Source organism: Gopherus flavomarginatus, chromosome 8 (genome assembly GCF_025201925.1).
Source record: "Gopherus flavomarginatus isolate rGopFla2 chromosome 8, rGopFla2.mat.asm, whole genome shotgun sequence".
Taxonomy (NCBI): domain Eukaryota; kingdom Metazoa; phylum Chordata; order Testudines; family Testudinidae; genus Gopherus; species Gopherus flavomarginatus.
The window spans coordinates 59,080,449-59,098,517 of record NC_066624.1 but is presented as its reverse complement, the minus strand read 5'-3'; the positions used below and the strand labels follow the sequence as shown (position 1 = coordinate 59,098,517).

Here is an 18,069-nt window from a genome sequence, read left to right as displayed (position 1 = left end):
AAAAAGGGATAGAGAATAAGACAAATATGTTATTGCCTTTACATAAATCCATGGTACACCCATATCTTGAATACTGTGTACAGATGTGGTCTCATCTCAAAAAAGATACACTGGCATTGTAATAGGTTCAGAGAAGGACAACTAAAATGATTAGGGGTTTGGAACGGGTCCCATATGAGGAGAGATTAAAGAGAGCAGGCCTTTTCAGCTTGGAAAAGAGGAGACTAAGGAGGGATATGATAGAGGTATATAAAATCATGAGTGGTGTGGACAAAGTGAATAAGGAAAAGTTATTTACTTGTTTCAATAATGTAAGAACTAGGGGCCACCAAATGAAATTAATGGGCAGCAGGTTTAAAACAAAAGGAAGTCATCTTCACACAGCACACAGTCAACCTGTGGAACTCCTTGCCTGAGGAGGCTGTGAAGGCTAGGACTATAACAGGGTTTAAGAGAGAGCTAGATAAATTAATGGAGGTTAAGTCCATTAATGGCTGTTAGCCAGGATAGATAAGGAATGGTGACCCTAGCCTTTGTCAGAGGGTGGAGAGGGATGGCAGGAGAGAGATCACTTGAGCATTACCTGTTTGGTTCACTTCCTCTGGGACACCTGACATTGGTCACTGCCGGTAGACAGGATACTGGGCTGGATGGACCTTTGGTCTGACCCAGTATGGCTGTTCTTATGTGGGATAGTTTGCTCTTGTGCCCTTAATAATGTTTCTTCGAAAAACTGCCAACTGTCTTCAATTGTTTTTCCCCTTAGACTTGCTTCCCATGTGATTTTACCTACCAACTCCCTGAGTTTGCTCAAGTCTGCCTTCTTGAAATCCATTGTCTTTATTGCGCTGTTCTCTCTCCTATCATTTCTTAGAATCATGAACTCTACCATTTCATAATCACTTTCACCCAAGTTGCCTTCCACTTTCAAATTCTCAACCAGTTCTTCCCTATTTCTCAAAATCAAATCTAGAATATCCCCTGACAATGAATTCCACAGGCTGACTGTGCATTGTGTGAAGAAGTACTTCCTTATGTTTGTTTTAAACCTGCTGCTTATTAATTTCATAGGGTATCCTGGGGTTCTTGTGTTACGCAAAGGAATAGATAACACTCCTTTCTTCACTTTCTCCAACCCATTCATGATTTTATAGACCTCTTTCATATTCTCCCTTAATAATTTCATTTCGAAGATGATCAATCCTAGTCTTTTAAGTCTCTCTTCGTATGAAAGCTGTTCTAAATCCCTAATCATTTTGTTGCCTTCTGTACTTTTTCCAATTCTAATATCTTTTTTTGAGATGGGGCAAGCAGAACTGTGGGTGGTACTATGGATTTATATAGTGGCATTATATGTATCTGTTTCCTAATGGTTCTTAACATTATTAGCTTTTTTTTGACAGCCGCTGCACATTTTGAGTGGATGTTTTCAGAGAGCTATCCATAATGACTCCAAGATCTTTTTCTTGAGCGTTAATAGCTAATTTTGATACCATCATTTTGCTCGAATATTGGGACTATGTTTTCAATATGCGTTACTTTGCATTTATCAACATTTAATTTCCTCTGCCATTTTTTTGCTTACTCACCCCATTTTGTGAGATCCCTTTGTAACTCATTGCAATCAGCTTTAGACTTTACTATCTTGAATATTTTTTATCATCTGCAAACTTTGCCACCTCAGTGCTTATTCCCTTTTCCTGATAATTTTTTAATATGTTGAACAGCACAGGTCCCACTACAAATCCCTGGGAAACCCCACTATTTACTTGTTCACTGTGTAAACTGACCATTTAATTCCTATCTTTTTGTTTCCTATCTTTTAACCAATTACTGAGTCATGAGGGGACCTTCCCTCTTATCCCATGACTACTTACTTTGCTTAAGAGCGTTTGGTGTGGGATCATGACAAAGGCTTTCTCAAAGTCTAAGTACACTATATCAACTGGATCACCTTTGTCTACATGCTTTTAGACCCCCTCAAAGAATTCTAATAGATTGGTGAGGTATAATTTCCCTTTACAAAACCCATGTTGACTCTTCCTCATCAGTGCTATGAAAATTGTGGAATCTCCATCCTTTGAAATTTTTAAGAACAAGTTAGACAAACATCTGTCAGGGATGGTCTAGGTAAACTTTGTCCTTCCTCATCGCAGGGACATGTACTAGATGACCTCTTGAGGTCCCTTCCATCCGTCTCTATAATATGTTCATCTATGTGTCTGACAATTCTGTTCTTTACTATAGCTTAAACCAGTTTGCCTGGTACTGAATTCAGGTTTACTGGCCTGTCACTGCCAGGATTGCCTCTGGAGCCTTCTTTAAAAATCAGTGTTCCGTTAGCTATCCTTGAGTCATCTGGTACAGAGGCTGATTTAAGCAATAGGTTACATACTATAGTGAGTAATTCTGCAATTTCATTTTTGAGTTCCTTCAGAACTCTTGGGTGAATACCATGTGGTCCTGCTTTTTCTCAATTTGTTACAAAACTTCCTCTATTCACACCTCAATCTAAGACAGTTCCTCAGATTTGTCACCTAAAAAGAATGACTTAGGTGTGGGAATCTCCCTTACATCCTCTACAGCGAAGACTCATGCAAAGAATTCATTTAGCTTCTCTGCAACAATATTGTCTTCCTTGAGTAGTCCTTGAGTACCTTGATCATCCAGTGGACCCAGATTAGTTGGTAGGCTTCCCCACTTTTGATGTACTTATTATTTTATTTGTTGCTGTTTTTTAGTGTCTTTTGCTATTTGCTCTTCACATTCTTTTTTGACCTGCCTAATTACTCTTTTACACTTGACAAAGTTTATGCTCCTTTCTAATTTCCACAGCAGGATTTGACTTCCAATTTTTAAAGGATGCCTGTTTGCCTTTAACCACCTCTTTAGTCTGCTGATTAGCCAGGGAGCAATTTTGTTGGTCCTTTTTTTATTATTATTATTATTTGGAGTATACCATTAGGTTAAACCTCCACTGTGGCATTTAAGTCTGTTCCATGCAGCTTGCAGGCATTTCATTCTTGTGCCTGTTCCTTTTAATTTCTGTTTAACTTGCTTCCTCATTTTTGTGTAATTCCTCTCTTTGAAGGTAAAAAATGCTACTGGTGTGGGTTTCTTTGGTATTTTTTTTCCCTCCAGCGATGCTAAAATTTAATCACAGTGCGGTCTCTGTGACATCTACTTGTAGCTACAAGAAGCATCTGAGAAGTCTGAATTACCCCATTCATCTGCCTGGTGTGTTGACAGAATGCTCACTGGCACTGGACTCCTGCCGCTGTCACTGCAGCTAGAGGGGAGGGAGAGGGTGATAGAAGCCTAACTGCTGCCTTCCTAGCAACAGACTCAACATGCGCATGGCGTGAGTGACCGGTTCACAGAAGGGTGACGATGGACTCCCCCATGGGTTGCTCTAGTGTTGCTGGCCAGCCTACAGCGACCATGCCACCACTTCTTATTAATATACAGTGTGGTGCATGATACATGCTGGTTTTCATAAAGGCCCAGCTCTTGGAGTCATGTGAATAGAAGAGACAAAAAAAAAAGCATTTTCTAGCCTGCCTGGTTGCATGAAGAACATGCCTCCACCAGCTAGGGGCCCCTAGGGCCTCAGCCCCTCTTGGCACACTTAAAGAACTAGATCTTATTTCTTTAAAGAAAAAAACCACCTGATTTTCTAGCTAATCTTATGAGGGCAGCAGCCTGACTCCTGAGTTTTCACTGCCTGACCCAAAGAAGCACATGACAGCAGCAGGGGCTTTCAGTGCCAGGGCCTTGGTGAGGGGGCGGGGCTAGGGCCCTCACTTTAGCCCTGAGCACCGCCCAGCGCTGGGGGGAGGGGACAGTAGCGTCCCGCCCTTGAGGGGGCGGGGAAGTGGGCGGAGCAGCAGCGGCCCCCAATAAAGCTTGACATTGAAATTGAAAGCGCCTCCCTAGTGGCGAGCTAGGGGAAGGGGTGCTCGCGCGGGCGGCTGGCTGGCTGGCTGGCTATGCGCCTGCGCACAGCAGCCGGGCAGGTGGCTGGTGTGTTGTTGTTCGGTGGTGGCGGCGGGAAGATGGCGGCGCACGGGGGCTCTGCGGCCTCCTCGGCGCTCAAAGGGTTAATCCAGCAGTTCACCGCCATCACGGGTGAGACGCACGGAAGCCGGGGGTGTGGGCCGCGGGGGGCTGTGCACATCCTGTAGCCCTAATATCGGGGGGCGGTACAGGGGCAGCACCGGTGGGCTGGGCCCCGCAGCTCTGGTCCAGCTCCGGGCAGAACCGGCCTGGGGCAGCGGCGGCTTCCGGCCGGGGGGCGCGCGCTGTGCCCGGCGGATCGGCGCGGCACGGAGGCTCCTAGCAGAGGGGATGTGGGGTTCCCCCTCCTCCCCAAGGCAGGCCAGGCCAGGGGCTGCCCCGTTTCTCTGTGACCTTCGGGGTGCGGCCCCGGCCCTGCTCACCCGGCAAAGTCCCGGGCCCAGGAGAGGGGCTCAGGCATCCCTTAGGGCAGCCGAGCAGCCGCCCGGCCTGTGTCTGCGGCACAGAGCCCCAGAGCCGGGTGGGCGGGCGGACATTCGTGAGGGGACAGGCTGCCGGGGAGCTGGGGGTCTGGCAGGGAATCACTGTCTGCTGTACGGGTGACACGCCAATGCTGTCAGATGCTCTTCTCCTCTTTCCTTCATCGCCAGGACAGGTGCTCCTTGCACTCAACAGAGACCACAAGATGCATCAGTCTTCCTCCTCCTGCTTCCGCCAGTGTAACTGAAGTTCTGTTTGCTTGAGTAATTAGTGAGCAGATTCTGGTGTAATATGATCTGTGGAAGTAATCTATTAGTGCACTGAAGTGATAATCAGGTTTGTCGGTATATATTTCCCCACCGTTCTCACAAATGGCCTTGGATTGCTCCCAATGAAAATTCTTTGTTTGGTTTATCTTGAGCACGTGATACAACTTGTGCATAATCTGTTTCATTATAGCTTCCTCTATTTGTGTGTCTTCACACCACAACAGAGGAGGGAAGGGTTTTAAAAGATAGGAAAATATGGCTGTCAAACTACAAAAATTGACTTAATAGTTCCGTCTATTCCATTCACCAAGTTTCTTGTTATAGCTAATTAAATTCAAGCTTGTATCACTTCTAATAGTCAGGTGTGATTGGCTCAAAATCTGGGTTAACAATACTGGAGATGTTAAGTAGCTAGTAAACTGACAGGGATACAAGTTAGCCTGTACCCTGGGAAATTCTTAGTAAGTCAGTTCTTTGTGAAGTCACAAACAGTCCTTTTTAATCCTCTCAGAGAAAGTACAATATTTTATGGCTCTGCTGGGCCCCACTAATGAAGAATGAGGAGAAAGTCATTTAGTATATTTCTGCTGTAGGAAATGAAGAACTGACTTTTTGTTTTTGCTCACTGTAACAGAGTGGTGGCTCGGAGAAACAAGCCAGGCCCCTGTTAGCCCTGTTCCAGAGGAAGAAGGGTATTAGTTGGGCTGGCTGAGGGGCCATACCCTAATTACCAGAATGGCTCCACCTGCAGGCCTGGGTAGCCAGCCTGCCCTATAAAGCTGGCTGGGAGACAGGAAAGGAAGGAGTGTGGGCTCTAGATCCCTGCTGTCTGGGAAGTTAGCAGTGTCCCAGAGTGTTGGTCTCTGTAAATAATAGGTGGTAGGAACGGACGCAAACAATAAAAGGACACGGGTGCTGCGCTTCAGTTGATCTCTGACTGCTTTTGTGGAGGGGCCGAGAGCATGAACAACTACATTCACCAAGAAGAGTGGCTGTAAGAAATTGGGGAAAAAATACACACAAGAGCTACAATGAAACTAGATGAGTTTTTGGGTCACATTTCAATGTTTGCAGTGCTCATTTAAGGGCAGATGCAACCTTAAATATTTGGTAAAGAAAGTAAAGCTGGTTTTAGAGCATTTATTAATTGTAGAACATTAGTGCAGACACACTGGTTCTAGACCAGAGGTTCTCAGGACAAATTTTTTGGTGGCATCAGAGTGCGGCCACCAACTCTTGCTGTTGGCCACTCTCACGCTTTTTCTTAAAATGCTTAACTATCTGTAGGAAAAAACAAATAAATATGCACATATACAGGTCCAAATCATTGTAATTTATTTATTGCTAGCTAGTAAGTCTAGTGATATGAACAAACATATAAGTATCACTTTTCGCAGCAGCCTTATTTAGCCCTCCCAAGCCTAGGGACAAATTAATCCCTGGATGGGGGATCAGGGGAGTCAGTGGGGGGCTGGAGCCTGAAGCCCCGTGGCCGGAGCCTGAAGCCCTGCATCTGGAGTCTGGGGCCTGCCACCGTGCAGCTGGAGCCTGCCGCCCTGTCACCCCAGGGCTGAAGCCCAAAGCCTGAGCCCCGTCCCACCTGGGGAGCTGGGGAACTCGCTGGCTGCCTGGTCCTCCCGCACTGTGACCCAGGTGTCTCCAGAAGGGTCAGGACCCAATCCTGCTGGCAACCAACACCAAGGCAGTGCATCCAGGAGCAACAGGGAGATGGAAGAGGCTGCTACTTTGCCGCCTCCCCCAATACCACAGCCCAGGAGGCTGTGACCACAAGAAAAGCCCCTGGTGGCCTCGTGCAGCTACGGTGTCTGCATTTGAGAAATGCTGTTCTAGACAACTTTTGTCTTCTGCAGGCAGTGGTAGGTTTTGAATCGCAGAGATCTGAAAATGGCAACGTCCTTGCAGCTGTGAGTAACTTTGCATAACTCTATATGGCAGTTGTACGGTGATGTGGTTATTTCAAAGTGTAAAAATGTTTAAGCATTGCTGATATAACGGCAATAAAATGTAATGGACATTTTTATAACAAATTGTGATTACAGTTTAAAGAAATTAGATGTCATTTCCATACTTCTATCTTCTTATCTCTGATAACTAGTTTGCTTTTGTATTTATTCACTATTTTAATTAAGGCCTCAAAATAGAGTTGACTTCTATCAAGATTGTTGCTACTTCTTTTGGCAAATTGTCTTTGGAAAGTTGCTCTGTCAGACAAGCTGACGTTGTCCGTGACTTAATGTAATAGCATAGCTCATTCAAAGTCACTTTATCCCAGTGGTTCTCAAACTTTAGTATTGGTGACCCTTTCACATGGCAAACCTCTGAGTGCACCCCCTTTATAAATTTAAAACACTTTTAAAATACATTTAACACCATTATAAATACTGGAAGCAAAGCAAGCTTTGGGCTGGAGGCTGGCAGCTTGTGACCTCCCATGTAATAACCTCTTGACCCCCTGAGGGGTCCCAAGCTCCAGTCTGAGAACCCCTGCTTTATCCAGACATTTTCCAGTCCTTGAAGTGTTTCATTTGCTGGCTGGGCTGTTCTGACTGGAGCTTCCCGGGAAATCTAGTATTGCCAAATATAGGTTGAGTGACTAAGATAAAATGGGTTTAGGCCAAGGTGGCTTAATTTACTACAACTCTAATTTTATACAATATAATCTTCATTTCCTCATTGCTATGGTATTTGGACACTTAAACTAATGAAAATTAAACTTATCACGAGTACAAAAGCTACTCCCAAGGCTAATTCCATTGAATTCTGCCTCTGTAACTCACTAACTGCCTTCACCTACTGTGACCTGAAGAAGAGCTCTGTGTAATCTTGAAAGCTTCTCTCTTTCACCAACAGAAGTTAGTCCAATAAAAGGTACTACCTCACTCAGTTTGTCTCTCTAATACTCTGGGACTAACATGACTATGACAACACAGTCCCTCTGTGGGCTGGAGAACTCACACTTGTGCTCTGATAGGTTGACTGTTAGGGAAAATACATTCTCCAGTTGAGAGTGCCTCTATGGCATGACTAACTTTGGGATACTGGTCCTGGAGGGGAAAGGTCTTTTGATGTAGAGAAGGAGGTGGTACTGTGAGTCAATGTTGTTACTCGTATCCATGAATAGTAATGGATACGGTAAGACACTGAGACTGGGAGCTGTTTTAATAGATGGACATGTATCAACATGTAAACAAACCTTCCTTCTTTCTGCCAGTTGTTATGCTCGTCTTCTCTGGAATGAGCATCTGCTAGTTCTCTTTTGCTCACTCTGTATCTTGGTCAGATGATAAATAAAGTAGGGAACTTGGCCTTTCTGCTATAAATATCCATCATACACTGACTGAAACCGTTATACCTGGGTGGATAAAAATCAATGATTTTTTCTTTTTAAATACAAAAAAATTGTTTTTTTTGATAAAATGTATTTTTAGGAAAAATCCGATCTAAAAGTAGATACATTATAGCTCAAAGATATCTCATCATAGAATAGGGATTATAAATTCTAATTTTATAGTATGAGACAATAGATTCATGTAATTTTTAAGAAGTTTTGTAATTGATTTCCAGTAGTTCATGGATTAGGGACCCAATCTTATGAGGTTCCAAGGGCTTCTGTATAGATTATTTAGGTTAATCTTTATATCTACTCAATGGGACTAAGTGCTCAGTGTAGAAGATACCATCAGAGATGCTTAGTTCTGCGGTTCTCAAACTGTGGATTTGTGTCTCCAGAGATAACATGCTTGTTAACAGCAAAAATATATTTAAATAAATAGAGGTGAGAAATAACAGACCTCAACCCTATTGTCCCTCTGCAAATTTGTGTACATAGAGTCAATCCCTTACCTCTCTCTAAAAGTGCAAAATTTCAAATAGTTCAATGAATAGAAAATTATTAGGGGGCGGAATAGATCTGGACAAGGAGAAGAAGTCTGGAGATAAATGTGAGGAAGGAGGGACAGTCAGTAGAAACAAAATCGAAACTGTCTGAGCAGCATATTCCAGAAGTCTTGAGGTCTTTCTGAGTGTAGCCTTCATAGATTTGAGATATACCATACCATTCTCTCACTAGAAGGGAAAACTTATAATGGCAGCAGGCCGTAAAAGAGACCCAGTTTGGGAATATTTTAATGAAGTTCCTGTAGCTGTGGGTAAGTCAGGCATGTATGCAAAATGCAAACAGTGCAACAAAGAAATGCAAGGCCTGGTAGCCCGAGTGAAACAACATCACGGGAAGTATTCCTTCTCAGGAGGAAGCTTCATTGAAGATGATGAAAGGAAACATGTCTGAACATGCAGGATCTTCAGGTTGGTCAACATTTTTTATTTCATACTACTTTCTTAATGACTACCTGTCTTCCTTCTGGACTATTCTTGAATTTTCATGTTCGAGCAAAAATATAGAGTAACAACTGTGGTACTATCATTTTAGATGCAGTTGTGATTAAAAAAATAAACAGCTGAAATAAACAGATCTTCCTTTTACAATTTCACCTATAAAGTAGTACTAAGTGTCAGTGAATACAATGACTAATACTAAATTGAGCAGTATGGTAATAATTGAATAACTTCATTGACTTATTTTCTTTAGGAGAATCCATCCTCAACATACAGGATTCTGAAGACTATCCACCTTCAAGATAACTCTGCAACTATAGAAAATAATGGTGATCTGCCAATGATAGCATTTCAGTCACACCATATATGTCACATAGTCACAGTATATCACCTGTAGCAAAGAAGAAATTTTTTTTTCCATCATCCAGAAACAACCATAGATAAGTTTGTGGTAAGAACCAGGAGATTACAAAAAAAGGTAATTGATTAAAACCTTGCCTGGTTTGTTTATGCAACAAACCCTCCTTTCCGTATGATTGAGAATCCACATTTCATTAACATGGTTCAGTCATTAAGACCAGGATAGAGTCCACCCAACGGAGCAGATGTTGCAGGCAAATTGCTGGATAAAGTGTACGAGAAAAAAATTGAGCAGTGTGCAAAAGGTCTAGAGGGTGAAATTGTTAGCCTGAGTCTTGGTGGGTGGAGCAATGTCCACGATGATCCTGTTATGTGTGCTTGTGTGACAACAGAAGAAGGGAATGTCTTCCTTACAGAAACTATTGATACATCAGGAAATACACACACAGAAGAATACTTACTAGAAGTAGCAGTAAAAGCTATAACAAACTGTAGAAAAAAAATTCAAATGTCTAGTACGCAGTTTGGTCACGGACAATGCTGCAAATGTATCCAAGATGAGAAGAAATTATTTAGAAGAGAGTGAAGAGAGTCCCAAGCTAATAACATACGGTAGCAGTGCTCATTTGATGCACCTCCTAGCCAAAGACTTCAGTGTTCCAGAAATAAAGGCTAATGTTGAAATTGCAAAATACTTCTGTAACAACCACTTCACAGCAGCTGCTCTGAAAAAAGTGGGAGGAACCAAGTTAATTCTCCCACAGGATGTGGGATGGAACTCAGTAGTGGACTATTTTGAGCACTATATCAAGAACTGGCCTAATCTGATGACAGTTTGTGAACAAAATCATGAAAAGTTAGGTGACACGATCGCAACCAAAGTTCTCAACATTGGCTTAAGAGAAATGTTGAACACATGCTGAGTACCCTGAAGCCTATTTCTGTAGCCTTCAACAAAATGCAGGAAAATAGCTGTTCCATTGCTGACGCTGTTGAAATTGGGAAAGAACTGAGTGAGATCTTGAAGAGAAATATGCAATGACAGAGTTAAATCACAAGCCTTAAAAAAATGAATGGGACAAGCACTATCTACAGCTCATTTTCTTGCAGATATTCTCAGTACTCGGTACCAGGGTCAAGCCTTAACTGTTGAAGAAGAGGAGTTGGCTATGACATGGCATTGTGGAGGGATGATTGTTGGATGTACAACTATAATAAACTTCAGAACTAAGGGTGAACCATTCAAGAAATATGTTTGCTGATGATGTGAACTGGTGGAATTCACTTAAGCACTTGGATTCAGAGACTGCTGAAGTGTTAATCTCACTTTTATCAGCATTAGCTGCTTCTGCTGGTGTAGGAGAATATTTTCTTCCTTTGAACTAATTCATTCCAAATTGATAAATCGTTGGGACCTGAAAAAGCAGGAAAGCTTGTTTTTCATTTCCAGATTATGAAGAAACAGGAAAATGAAGGTGAAGATGACTGAGTTCGCTGCAGAAGCCAATATTTTAAGTTTCTCATGTTGAGCTGGCTGACATAGTTGATTTTTTTTTTAAATTTCATTAACTATTTTAGTTAAAAACAATTTTAACAAAAACAAACCTGATTTTAAAAAACTTCAATGTTTAACTACATTCAAAAATTCATATGCTTGTTTTGTTAAAAATATTATATATTTGCTGTTGAAGAAAAAATCCAGAATACATAACGTTATTTTAGTTAAATAAAACAATGTAAATGTCTGCCTGGTGATGTTCTCCTAATACAGCATGCAAGAAAATCCTCCAAATATTAATGATTAACCTGTTGAATTGGAGATAGTTCACCTCCCAATGACTTCATAAATGTCTGCTTCAGTTACCTTTGGTAAATGAAATAACCAGACAAGCATTCATTTTCTGATATAACTGTAAAACTAATCTGAAAAGTTTTCAAAAGAAATCACTTTAAAAATGTGTAGTGTAGGTTTCATTTTTAGACGGTACACATCTATCTCTGAGTTGTGAAGAATATGTTTTAAGGTTATAACAACCAAAGAATGCACTTTTATATAGAAATCCATGATTAACGCAGGGTGGACTCGATTTATACTCATTACTGATTTAATATTGAGTTTTTCATAGAGTGATGAGAAGTTGGTAGTTAGTTTTGTGTATAACCCAACATCTTTCTGGATCATTGCATCTTCTTCATGTTTTGAATTTTGTGTTGGGCAAAAGTCTGAGACCGACTTTAAAAAAAAAAAAAAAAAAAAAAAAAATTAAATAGCTACTGCTAAACTTTTTTCTTTTTTAAGGAAGGAGATAGGATTGAAGGAGAGCCACATTTCCATCTCCTTTTCCCCCTCTCCCAGGCAAGATGTGTATATTAGTGTTTCTTCTAATGGTTTCTAAACTATAAATGCAAAGCAAGTGACAGCCATATATGTTGTGCATTCTTACTAATTACTAATTCTCTGAAAGAACTATCTTGTCCATCAGCTATTCCCAGGACCTCTTTGATCAGGGTCTTGATACTATTTTCTGAGACTTTTTTTGTCTTTTGCATTATAGGTGCCAGTGAAAGTGTGGGGAAACATATGCTTGAAGCATGCAACAATAATCTAGAGATGGCTGTCACTATGTTTCTGGATAGTGGAGGCATAGCAGAGGAGCCCAGCACCAGTTCAGCAGCGGTGTCAACTGTCCGACCAGATACAGAGTATGTGCCTGTGTGAATGTATCCATATGAATGAATAATGTGTGTTGAATAATGGTAGGATGGAAAGGTGGGAAAGTTTTATGGTATCAAGGCATTTTGCTGTTGCATTGTTCATTTCTCTCAAACCTGCTGTCACTTCACTGTTACTATGTAGTCGTTTAATGATCTTGTCCACTTTTCCCTCCTCTGATAGGGCCATTCTAGCAAAACTTTTATCTGGTAGTAATGGTCTTGTGGCTAAAACACAGGACTGAGTTTTAACATAAGAACGGCCGTGCCAGGTCAGACTAAAGGTCCATCTAGCCCAATATCCTGTCTACCGACAGTGGCCAATGCCAGGTGCCCCAGAGGGAGTGAACCTAACAGGCAATGATCAAGTGATCTCTCTCCTGCCATCCATCTCCATCCTCTGATGAACAGAGGCTAGGGACACCATTCTTTACCCATCCTGTCTAATAGCCATTTGTGGACTTCATCACCATGAATTTATCCAGTTCTCTTTTAAACATTGTTATAGTCCTCGTCTTCACAGCCTCCTCAGGTAAGGAGTTCCACAAGTTGACTGTGCACTGTGTGAAGAACTTCCTTTTATTTGTTTTAAACCTGCTGCCTATTAATTTCATTTGGTGACCCCTAGTTCTTGTATTATGGGAATAAGTAAATAACTTCTCCTTATCCACTTTCTCCACATCACTCATGATTTTATATACATCTATCATGTCCCCCCTTAGTCTCCTCTTTTCCAAGCTGAAGAGTCCTAGCCTCTTTAATCTTTCCTCATATGGAACCCTCTCCAAACCCCTAATCATTTTAGTTGCCCTTTTCTGAATCTTTTCTAGTGCTAGAATATCTTTTTTGAGGTGAGGACACCACATCTGTACACATTATTCAAGATGGTGGGCGTACCATGGATTTATATAAGGGCAATAATATATTCTCAGTCTTATTTTCTATCCTCTTTTTAATGATTCCTAACATCCTGTTTGCTTTTTTGACTGCCTCTGCGCACTGTGTGGACATCTTCAGAGAACTATCCATGATGACTCCAAGATCTTTTTCCTGACTCGTTGTAGCTAAATTAGCCCTCATGTATAGTTGGGGTTATTTTTTCCAATGTGCATTCCTTTACATTTATCCGCATTAAATTTCATTTGCCATTTTGTTGCCCAATCACTTAGTTTTGTGAGATCTTTTTGAAGTTCTTCAAAGACTGCTGTGGTCTTAACTATCTTGAGTAGTTTAGTATCGTTGCAAACTTTGCCACCTCACTGTTTACCCCTTTCTCCAGATCATTTATGAATAAATTGAGTAGGATTGGTCCTAGGACTGACCCTTGGGGAACACCACTAGTTACCCCTCTCCATTCTGAGAATTTACCATTAATTCCTACCCTTTGTTCCCTGTCTTTTAACCAGTTCTCAATCCATGAAAGGACCTTCCCTTTTATCCCATGACAGCTTAATTTACGTAAGAGTCTTTGGTGAGGGACCTTGTCAAAGGCTTTCTGGAAATCTAAGTACACTATGTCCACTGGATCCCCCTTGTCCACATGTTTGTTGACCCCTTCAAAGAACTCTAATAGATGAGTAAGACACAATTTCCCTTTACAGAAACCATGTTGACTATTGCTCAACAGTTTGTTTTTCTATGTGTCTGACAATTTTATTCTTAACTATTGTTTCGACTAATTTGCCCGGTACCGACATTAAACTTACTGGTCTGTAATTGCCGAGATCACCTCTAGAGCCCTTTTTTAAATATTGGCATTGCGTTAGCTAGCTGTCAGTCATTGGGTACGAAAGCCGATTTAAAGGACTGGTTACAAACCTTAGTTAATAGTTCCGCAACTTCACATTTGAGTTCTTTCAGAACTCTTGGGTGAATGCCATCGGGTCCAGGTGACTTATTAATGTTGAGTTTATCAATTATTTCCAAAACCTCTTCTAGTGACACTTCAATCTGTGACAGTTCCTCAGATTTGTCACCTACAAAAGCCAGCTCAGGTTTAGTAATCTCCCTAACATCCTCAGCCGTGAAAACTGAAGCAAAGAATCCATTTAGTTTCTCCGCAATGACTTTATCGTCTTTAAGCGCTCCTTTTGTATTTCGATCATCAAGGGGCCCCACTGGTTGTTTAGCAGGCTTCCTGCTTCTGATGTACTTTAAAAAACATTTTGTTATTACCCTTGGAGTTTTTGGCTAGCCGTTCTTCAAACTCCTCTTTGGCTTTTCTTATTACACTCTTGCACTTAAGTTTTAAGAGACCTGGGGTTTGTTTCTTGTTTTGACTTGGGAATATTACCTGTTCTCACTGCTGGTGTTAAAATAGTGCCTAGAGGCCAGCCCTTGTTTGTGTTGTACAAACATATAGCAAAGACATGGTCCCCTGGCCTGAAAATTGTACTATGACTCAATTTCGTCACCTGTATGGTTTGGATAACATTTGCGTACTTAACAGGGATATTGGTTACAAGCCATGCTAGCTAAATTCTGCTTTCAGGGGACACAGAAGCTGCGTCTTGCATGGTAGATGTGTATGTGGTGGTAATGACAGTTACTTTCACCTCCCTGTCACTGCTTTGAACTTGGTCTAAATTGAATTAGTTGTGGCTAAAAGGTAATTAGGTTTTTGGTCTTCAAGAGGTGGGTTTTGGTCTCTGTCCAGTTCCTAGGGGGCTTGTGTCCTACCATAAACTCCACAGCAACATTTGGCATTTATTGGCACCCATGTTGTGCATGAAAGGCCAGGGTGTGAATAATTATGAGCATATTACCCACTCATATGTAGAGTTTGGTCACTGAAAGGCATGAGTGAGTTGCATTTGGGCATGTAGGGACGTTTGCAGTTCTGCTTCCTTTGCTTTACCTGTTCTGTGGATAAATAGATAAGACTGTTTCCAGGGTCAAAGTTACTAAACTTTCTGTCTAAATTCAGGTTAATTATAGAGGTGAAAGTGCCAGAAAAGTGTGTACTTGAGGTTAAAACAGCTGGAGTGGTGCCAACAGTCCTAGCTGATGCTAAATTCTGTACCTTTCTGCCATTTGCCTTTGACAGGTACTGAAGCTAAACATTTTATATTTGTCAGTATGGAGGCCTTGTTTCTGTGCAGGTTCTTTGTGAATCAGTGACTTTTATACCACTATAAGTTAAACCCAATAAATGTTTTTATTGGAATAAATTTGATACCTTGGCTCCATTCAGGAGTCAGCCAGTCCATCTCCTAAACTTCAGACACAGTGCCTAGAAGACTGTGAAGAAACTGGGTAAAACAAATAAGCATTTCTCTCTGCGTTATGTAGGGTTGTAGGCTCTAGTCTGTGACCCCTTCTGTACCACTCTTTATGCACGGAACCTGTATGAGTCAAAGAACCTATCTCAATTCAGATCTTTTAAACATTCACTTCCTGCGTGGAGCCTTTGAGCCACCTGAAATGATGAAATAATTAAAAATTTGTACAACATCCTTACTTCACCTAGATATTATGCATCTGTACTTTTGTCTGTATCATTTAAACTGCAAGATCCTTGGGCAGGAGCTGGTATTCTTTGTTTATAGAGTGCCCAGCACATCCCTCAGTATATAACAAGTTATTTTTTTCCTTACTCTGGTAGGGATGAAGTACGAGCACCAATTCCACAAAAGCAGGAAATTTTGGTAGAGCCGGAGCCCTTGTTTGGAGGTAAGATTTGTTTGTGTTTTTGTTTTATGTTGCTTCTGGCCTGGGTGAATGACGAAAGAAAAATCGTAACTGACTGAGGGGTTGTCTACACATACCTACATGATGCAGCTGCACCACTCTAGGTACTCCACCTACTCGAGAGGCAGTGGCTGTGTTCATGTGAGAAGCTCTCCCCCCGACCCCCAGTCAGCGCAGCGCCGTTTATACCAGGAGTTCGGTCAGTAAAATGCATTGCTCAGAGGATGTGGATTTTCTATACCCCTGAGCTGTGTAGTTATACCAACATAAGTCTGGAGTTTAAACCAAGCCTGAGAAATTGAATCCCATCACTACTACTTTCTGCTGTTCTCTGCAATAACTCTATAGCCATAGGATGTGATTGCACACCTTGAAATACCTCTGTGCAGTTGGAACTACGGTTTCTCAAATGAGACTTAAGTAATAAATCATGCACCACTGGAAGTGCAGTTTGCTTCATGTGCCATTTAAAGTGGGTGCTGCCTCATAAGCTATGCTAAAATACTCCTGTTTTCTGGCTGAGTACAGTGGTCCAGGAACAGAACTGGAAGATACTTCTCCCACATTAGAGATGCTCAAAGTGCTGGTATTGCAGGACAGAGTGATTAGCCATTAAGAGAAGAATAGGTGAAGATTCAAGAGAGCTAGAGCTACAAAGGAGTTAGGAGGATTAGAAATGAAGTCAGAAGTATATGAAGGGTAAAGACAAACTATTAATGAAATGTTAAAGAAAAATATTTGATTATTTTAGTTCTGCTTTGTGTTGAATTTCTTGAATCATCTGAACCTACCTACCTGCTGAAGAAATATTATTGAGGAAGCTTAGAAAGTAGGAAGTTTCTGAGAACGGGGGTGGTTCCTGAGCGTTCTGCAGTCAATATGCAATGGGCATTGCTGTGTAATACACTAAGGTCCTAGTAACTGGACACTTGGCACAGTGCAAAGGATACCGTGTGAATTTGTTTTAGATGGTAATAGTAGCTTTTCCCATTTGTTGTTGCAGTTTGTAGTTTACTCTCATTTTCTCCTTATGGAGAATAAATTGAAGTTTTGGAATGCACCTTGTAATTTTTATTTACTGTTTGCTTTAAATATAAGATTGCTTTATTATCTTTTTGCTTTTGAAATGTTGCCTCCGCCCCTCCTTTATTTTGAAGTGAAGGGCTAATGAGAAGATGACTTTCCTGCTAGTTAAAATATTGATCTTCTTAGAAGAGGTGGCTATTTATGATCATCCCTGGCAACTCCACTAAAGGTTCAGGGTCCCATTGCGCTAGGCACTGTGCAGACATGTAAGAAAGGACAGTCTTTGCCCTAGAGAACTCAGTCTAGGTATACGGATATTTGGATTTGAATGTTGTCTAGTTGTGTTTTTGCATGGAACTGCCTTGAGAATGAGATACTTAAATTGTCTGAAACAGAAGATAACACCAGTTCATAGTCAACTATTAAATTACATTCCAAAGAAACACAAAAATATAGGACAGTGTTTTCAGACTTGCATGCCTAATCTCAGGTTCCTAAAGCCATACATAAATACCTAATTACAGGCAGGTGATTTTCACAAATGCTGAGAACTTGTAGCACCTGTTGATTTGTGTGAGATTTATGGGTGCTCAGTACTTAACTCTGAAGTCTGAAAAATTTTTATTATAATGTACAAAGCAGATTACTTGGGGTAAAAAATATTATACCTTTTTTTATAGTTATTAGAGATGGAAATTACTCCTGGGGGAATTGTGCGCTACTGCATGTGTGCAGAATTCATGTCCCCCGCAGATTTCTTTGCTTCCCCGCAGAAAATGACGGGGAAGCAAAGGGAAGCCACACGAGCTGTCATGCGCCCCTTCCCAGCAGTGCGGGCACATCGTTTCGAGCGCCCGGAGCAGCCAGCAGAGAGGTAAATCACTGTGGACGAGACTCCACAGCCGTGGCTCTTAAACCCTGCGCCGGTCTTAGCTGCTCGTCCCGGGTGGGTGTGGGGGAGGATGATGGGACCTCTTTCCCTGCTTGAGTGGCCTGGTCCAGATCAGACCCACCCCTAGAAACCTCCCTGGCTCTAGGGAGCTCTGCACTCTCCCAGGCCCACCCTGCTTCCTCCTCCATTGCTCCTCAGCCACAGGGCGAGGGGGTCACTGTATGGGGAACTGTTCCTCCACACCTTTCCCAACCCCGTGCATCCAGA

At 41.7% G+C, this 18,069-nt stretch overlaps 1 protein-coding gene across 6 annotated transcripts in view; it reads left to right on the top strand.

Annotated features, from left to right (window-relative positions):
* The first annotated feature begins 3,936 nt into the window (after window positions 1-3,936).
* Window positions 3,937-18,069, top strand: part of UBXN7 (UBX domain protein 7) — a 51,811-nt gene continuing 37,678 nt past the window's right edge. For 2 of the 6 annotated variants that reach the window (XR_007775974.1, XM_050965550.1), the window contains exons 1-3: window positions 3,940-4,128; window positions 12,038-12,185; window positions 15,799-15,866. Coding sequence is in view for 4 of the 6 variants with exons in the window: in XM_050965550.1 (XP_050821507.1) it covers window positions 3,990-4,128; window positions 12,038-12,185; window positions 15,799-15,866 (355 nt within the window). In the remaining 2 variants the exon portion in view is untranslated. Of the gene's footprint in view, window positions 4,129-4,321; window positions 4,834-9,374; window positions 10,839-12,037; window positions 12,186-15,798; window positions 15,867-18,069 lie in introns of those variants that run through there. The other 4 variants (XR_007775975.1, XM_050965551.1, XM_050965553.1 and 1 more) reach the window with 4 other exon arrangements.